Source organism: Penaeus monodon, chromosome 4 (assembly GCF_015228065.2).
Source record: "Penaeus monodon isolate SGIC_2016 chromosome 4, NSTDA_Pmon_1, whole genome shotgun sequence".
NCBI lineage: Eukaryota > Metazoa > Arthropoda > Malacostraca > Decapoda > Penaeidae > Penaeus > Penaeus monodon.
Window position 1 is genome coordinate 26974215 of NC_051389.1, and position 6037 is coordinate 26980251.

Consider the following 6037-nt stretch of genomic DNA (forward strand, 5'->3'; position numbering starts at 1 on the left):
TTTGATTTTGTTTCTTATGATTTAACACTGCTTTGTATTTAATTGTGATTCATCACCTTTGTAATGCTTTTGTTGATTAACCTTTGAATTGTGCAAGTTTCCTACAATGTGTTAATTTAACTCCTTGCTCCTGGGGCTGTCATATATGAATATGCTTTGCCCACTGTGAGTTTAGTGTGTAGGTATCTCCTCAAGTACTTAGTCGCCAAGTCCTACCAATTTTACTTGTGTATGCTTTTCCTTTTGTTTTTTGGTAACATTGTTTATTAAATATTTTGATATTAGTATTGTCAGTAATAAAATTAATAACAGCATTTATATTAACCCATTTGATCCAGGTGCTTTGCTGTCCTCACATGACCCAAAATCTGGGTATTAGGCTTGCTGACTTGGTAGCTCTTTCATGTGTGTGACTGGTAGGCCCAGCCCACACAAACACTTGTATGCAGTGTCAAGACTCCTTGCCTACCCTTTGGAATGTTCTCTATTTTTGCATAAGCATTTTTTGCATATGGGCTGTTCTCCAATGTTTGTTTGTCATTTAATATGTTGTATGAGGATGGTAATAGACTGTTTTACCTTGCACAGACTCCATATCATCTCTCTAGTTAGTCTACAACTGTGTGCAATAACAATAGCAATAAGTAGCATTTTATTATTTGTGCCATTTGAAACATTTTATGTATTATTCAACTTTCTGTAACACACCTTGCACTCCTGGCTACAGTGGGCAGGAATAAGATCATGAGCATGGAAATAGTGTTCTTCCTGGAGCCAGTACCCTTCCAGCCAAAGTTCACAGATGGTACATTTCACCCTTGTTTACTGGTGGAAATAATGCAGCAACCCCTTCTTAACATCTTGGATGTCATAAAAAAAAATCTGGGTCAAGGGGCGGGTGACATGAATCTGCCATCATGGAAAAATCTGGCTGTAAGCCAGGTGATGCAAACCTGCTGTCATGACCTTTTCATCTGAAGGCTGAGGTGATAGAAAAGACTCGCCATGAGTGCACAAACATATTGGGAAGCTTATTTTACCAATTTGGGGATTTTGTGTGGAATATGGAATGTAATGTCCATGAGCATTGACTGGAAAAATGCAGGCTCCATGGAGGACACCATTTCCATGCTCAGCATTGTATTCCTGTGCTGTGAGTGGTGACACAGGTGTATTACAGAAAATTGAATATTGCACAAAAATTGTTTTATTGTAGACTACCTAGAGAGATGATATGGAGTCTGGGCAAAGAAGAAAAAAAAACTTACCATCTGGATAATGCAAATCAAATGACAGATATGTCTATTTGAAGATGGGCAGAAAGCTGAAAATGCTTATGTGGAAAAAGAGTAAGTAACTTTGCAAATAGGAGGCATAGAGTCTTGTCACTGCACAAGTATTTGTGTGCTCCTGGCCTATAAGCAGCCACCTGGCAGAGCAGCCCCTCACCTAAGCCGAATGCCTGGATTTTTGGTGATTTGATTGCTTTGACACAACTGGATCCAATGGGATAACTGCCCACTGAGTCGCATCTTCCTCCCAATTGTTTTCTGCATCCGTAATAAATTATTCCTGCCAGCCCCTCATTCAATCAAACATTTCAGGATAACATTTCCATTACCCTGGCCCTTAGCCAGATTTTTCCATGATGGCACATTCTCATCACTTTGCTCTCAGCCAAATTTTTTCATGAAGTGACATTACAAAAAACACATTTTTCCTTGAAACTCAACGAAATGGGGAAATTGGTGAGAAGATTTAGGCCTACTGATTGACACCTTTGTAGCTGTGCACATGGAAATCATATAAGTGTAAACACATTTCACAAAATACTGTAGTGAGCATTACATGTTCCTGGTAGATTAAATTGCTATAGTTAATGAATTTATTTGAAAGCAAAAAATGATATCTACAAACATGAAAAGAAGTTATCAAAGTATTTTTGTTCTTAGACTCCTCTTCAAGTACTTGACACTAGTTTTCCACTCTACTCAAACCAGAGAACTGTCTCATACCTTTTGTCACCTTTAGAGGGTAGATTTTTTGAAGATGTCTTAACTCTAAAGGGGTGATTACACATTTAAAGGTGATAAAAATATTACAGTAGTAACATGAATGAAGTTGATATATGTTATTCAGTTGCTGCTTTGTTTCAGTATCTAACACACACTGATGTAACTGATAATGTGAATGTTATCTAATAATTTAGAATTTGTACTTTTTACTGTGAGGATCTACAAAAAAAATTGCTTAACCCATTCGCAACTGGATGATAATGAGCCCACCTCACTCTTGCTCTTGGCTGTGAGCAAGAGAGTTTTAGGAAATGATGCTAAAAAGAATTAAGCATACTCTTGAAAGTCTGTATTTCTTCAGTGACCACATCCAGGGCCAAACAAGTGAACTGCTTGGACCAGGCTTGACCGCAAGTGGCATGAATACTTGCCACCTAATAGGGTCCTGTTCACCATGACATGATTAGACATCATCAGTTGTGAATGGTTTAATATACATAAAATCTGGGAGAATTAGCCTATGGGTTATTTGTGTTTTTCCTGGGGGGGGGGGATGGTGCTTGTTTATATTTTCTGTGGAAATGTTATGTACTTGTTTTCAGTTTAATTTTTTTTATTATTATTATTATTATTATTATTATTATTTTATTATTATTATATTATTATTATATTTATTATTTTGTTTTTATATATATATTAATATTTATATATATTATATATATATATCAATATGATATATCATTTTGTTTTTTTTTTTTTTTTTTATTTTTTTCTTTTTTTTTGTTATTGGGAATTCTTTTTTCATTCACTCAATATGAATATCATTTTGTTTTGTTTTGCCTTCTTTAAAATTGTGTCTGTATGAGGACAATTGACCACTTGTAGTGATACTGAAGATTTATGAACAGTGAGGTCTTGCGGAAAGACGGAGGTCCAGATGTCAACATAAAGCATTCGGGCCGTGAAGATGACAGAAGACGTGGTGGTGGACGGGATGATGAGCGCATGGAGTCAGTATCTTTTACCTTTGCCGTTGCATTTGTTCCCTTTTGAATATTTGGGGCTCATTGAATATTAGTAATTTTTCTATTTGATTTTGTTGAATATTTGTTCACATTCCTGTCTCTGTATCATTCCAGAAGTGCAGATAGAGACCGTGAGAGAGACCGTGAACGTGAACGTGGTTCAGAAAGAAGGCGTTCTAGAAGTAGAGACAGAGATCGTGACCGTGAAAGGCGCAGGCGGTCACGAAGGTAAGTTATTTATAATTTAAGAAGACCACTATGTGGATCTTAGCTAGACATCAATCAGGAATTTGGAGACACATATACCTACATAAAGTAAACCACAGTAAACCACATACTACATGGATATATTGTACATTCTTTAATAAACTTGTAAATTTGTATAGCCGTGATCGTAAGAGGAGACGCTCCCGATCCCGTGAGAGAGGAATGCCAGAGGAAGGAGAAGAGAGGGAGAAGCGCCGCCACAGGTCTCGGTCCAGGGATCGTAAACGTCGCTCAAGGTCACGTGACAGGAAGCACCGCAGGGACAGGTGAGTGAAGGAAAAACACTGTGTGTGATAATTCTGTTTTTTAGAGTTAATCACATTCTAATTGTGTGATTCACAAAAGTTGTTCCTAGATACCCAGTTGTTCCTAATTTGTATTTAGTCACTTAAATATTTTTGTGGCCTCTTTTATAATGTGAACCTTTATTCCCTTTGTAATATATAGTTATGTATGCCTTTCTCTTTTTCTAGGGATCGTGAGAGGAGAGAGCGGGTACCTGGTGAAGAAGTTGAAGAAGGTGTTGTCAAAATCAAGCAAGAACCAGAGGATGGTAAAAACAAAACTTGTTTGTTTTACACTTGGAAAAGAACTGAAAAAAAGATACATGAATATTTTAAAATTGACATTAAAAAGTATCTTTGGTTTGTCACAAACATTGTTGAAAGATAATTGCTCTGCAAATTTATTACTATATTTGATTTTATTATTCTTTCCACATTAAACTGAAAAAATGTCATTTACTTGTACAAGGAGCTCCTACTAGTTTAGGTGGTAACTATTTACTATTGTCTCTGTTATTCATATAAAATTCTCTCCTCCTAACAGATTATCCAGATTATGGCAGTAACTATTACAATAATTACCCAATGAAGGATGAAGAAGAGAGGGCCAAGAATGGAACCAAATATGAGGAGGAAGAAGAGGCCAACAATGAAATTGACTATTAGGCTGGAAATGTTTGTGCTATGGATTTAGGTTTGATTGCAGAGATTGAGTGATAAACAGTTTGGACTGAGAAAGTTGCTTGTATACAGTGATGAAATTGGCTAGGCATGAATATTCACCTTGTCGAGGTTGTAACCTCTTTTTTGATTACTTAAAAAAAAGAAAAAAAAGAAAAGAAATTGTTTACAAGTATACTGTATTATGAATATTCATAGGGTGCTGATTTCCCCCCCTTACATGTACAGGGTAGATAAATATTTATGGAGAGATTGTAATGTATATTTACATTACTAAAAGGTTTAGAGAGCAAAAAGGTGATTTTTACTGGATCTCTTAACCCCCCCTCCCTCTCCGATCCAATTGCATTTGACAATAGCACATTGTAGACATTTTTATATTCTCATTGGAAAGTGATCATTAGATAACTGTTGTCAATAGCTATGTTGTATTTGTGTAACTAAAGTGTACAAACTTTTGACAAATGAGTAAAAATGTGTCTGCTGCACAGTATGTGCTTTTAAAGGATTATCTGTAATACACACCACTGAAATGGTTCCATCAGTGTTTTTTAAGAACAAAATATGTATGGCTTGTGTAGGATTGATGGATTGTGTGTCCCATCATGAATAACCCATCAATTCTGGGAAGCAGACATCCCTGAGCGTGAGAAAACACTGGGTGCGGGAGTCTGCTACATTGAGCTGAACGTCCCACTCCATGCGCCCTAGTGCGTCGCCACGCATACAGGCTTACCACGCCAACCAAGCGGTATGTTATGATGCTGGTACACGTCACCCAGTAGCATTGGGTTAATTTCTGATTACATCACATCAGATGAGATGGATAGCTTAGTCACAGATGAGCTGAGGTACAAATCCAATACTGCTTTTATGAAGCTCATCAGTCCATACTATCTGCTAAAAGAAATTCCATACTGGAATCCCACATTAGTCAGAATTTAGGCCTTCCATAGAATAAAGAAGCTGAATTGAAGTCTTCTGGATTAATGTAGGAAATGGTGAAAGCAGACTTAGTTATTAAGCATTTTATTTTGTTATTTCTACTCTCCTTTTTCTTTATTTTACTTCTTAGACTGAAAAATTGTGTAGGGAAGTTAAATAAGTGTATGGTTTTATTCATTATAGATAATTGATCATTTCCATGAAGAAACTGAAAAATACAATTTTTATTATTGAATAAACAGAAAAGAAAAGTCAAGATGTTTAATAACCTATCTAAATAAAAATATCACGTGTAATTTTTTCTACAGTACCAAGGAAACTGATGGCGCATGTTGAAGTAAATGTTATAATCAATGTTGCAAGGTCATCTATGAATGATATCTGGTAGATAGTACCTGTGTTGCTGTACATTTGTGTAATTGTGGTGAAAGATATTGGTTGTCCTTCATAATGATGAAACAAACTTTCCAGCAGATAGGAAAACATGACTAGGGGTACAGTGACATTATGTAATTAAGTACTTAGGGCACTTAATTTGAACATAGTGCTTAATTTTAAGTTCTCATTTGTCAAATAAAGTGTCATCATAGATGGGTAGTTTCTTTACCAGCCCATATATAGTAACCCATTTGCCCCATGTGGCATCTATTCTTGCTATGCTCTCAATGGACCCCAACATGTATGGCATCTAATCTTGCCATGGCTTCTACGAGCCCCATAATGTTAGGCACGTGTTTTTGCCATGATGACTGACTACAGACTGACCGTTTATTATTTTTTTGTACCTAATAGATGGCTCTGCTACTAGTCTTACTTGATG

General features: G+C 36.2%; 1 protein-coding gene across 1 annotated transcript in view; it reads left to right on the plus strand.

Moving 5' to 3' along the window:
- LOC119571311 (U1 small nuclear ribonucleoprotein 70 kDa-like) overlaps nt 1-5808 on the plus strand; it is a 17595-nt gene extending 11787 nt beyond the window's left edge. Inside the window, exons 6-10 of the mRNA XM_037918689.1 lie at nt 2928-3025; nt 3155-3268; nt 3427-3573; nt 3781-3860; nt 4136-5808. Of these exons, the coding sequence (XP_037774617.1) occupies nt 2928-3025; nt 3155-3268; nt 3427-3573; nt 3781-3860; nt 4136-4257 (561 nt within the window). The 3' untranslated portion in view covers nt 4258-5808. The remainder of the gene's footprint in view (nt 1-2927; nt 3026-3154; nt 3269-3426; nt 3574-3780; nt 3861-4135) is intronic.
- Nucleotides 5809-6037: the final 229 nt, after the last annotated feature.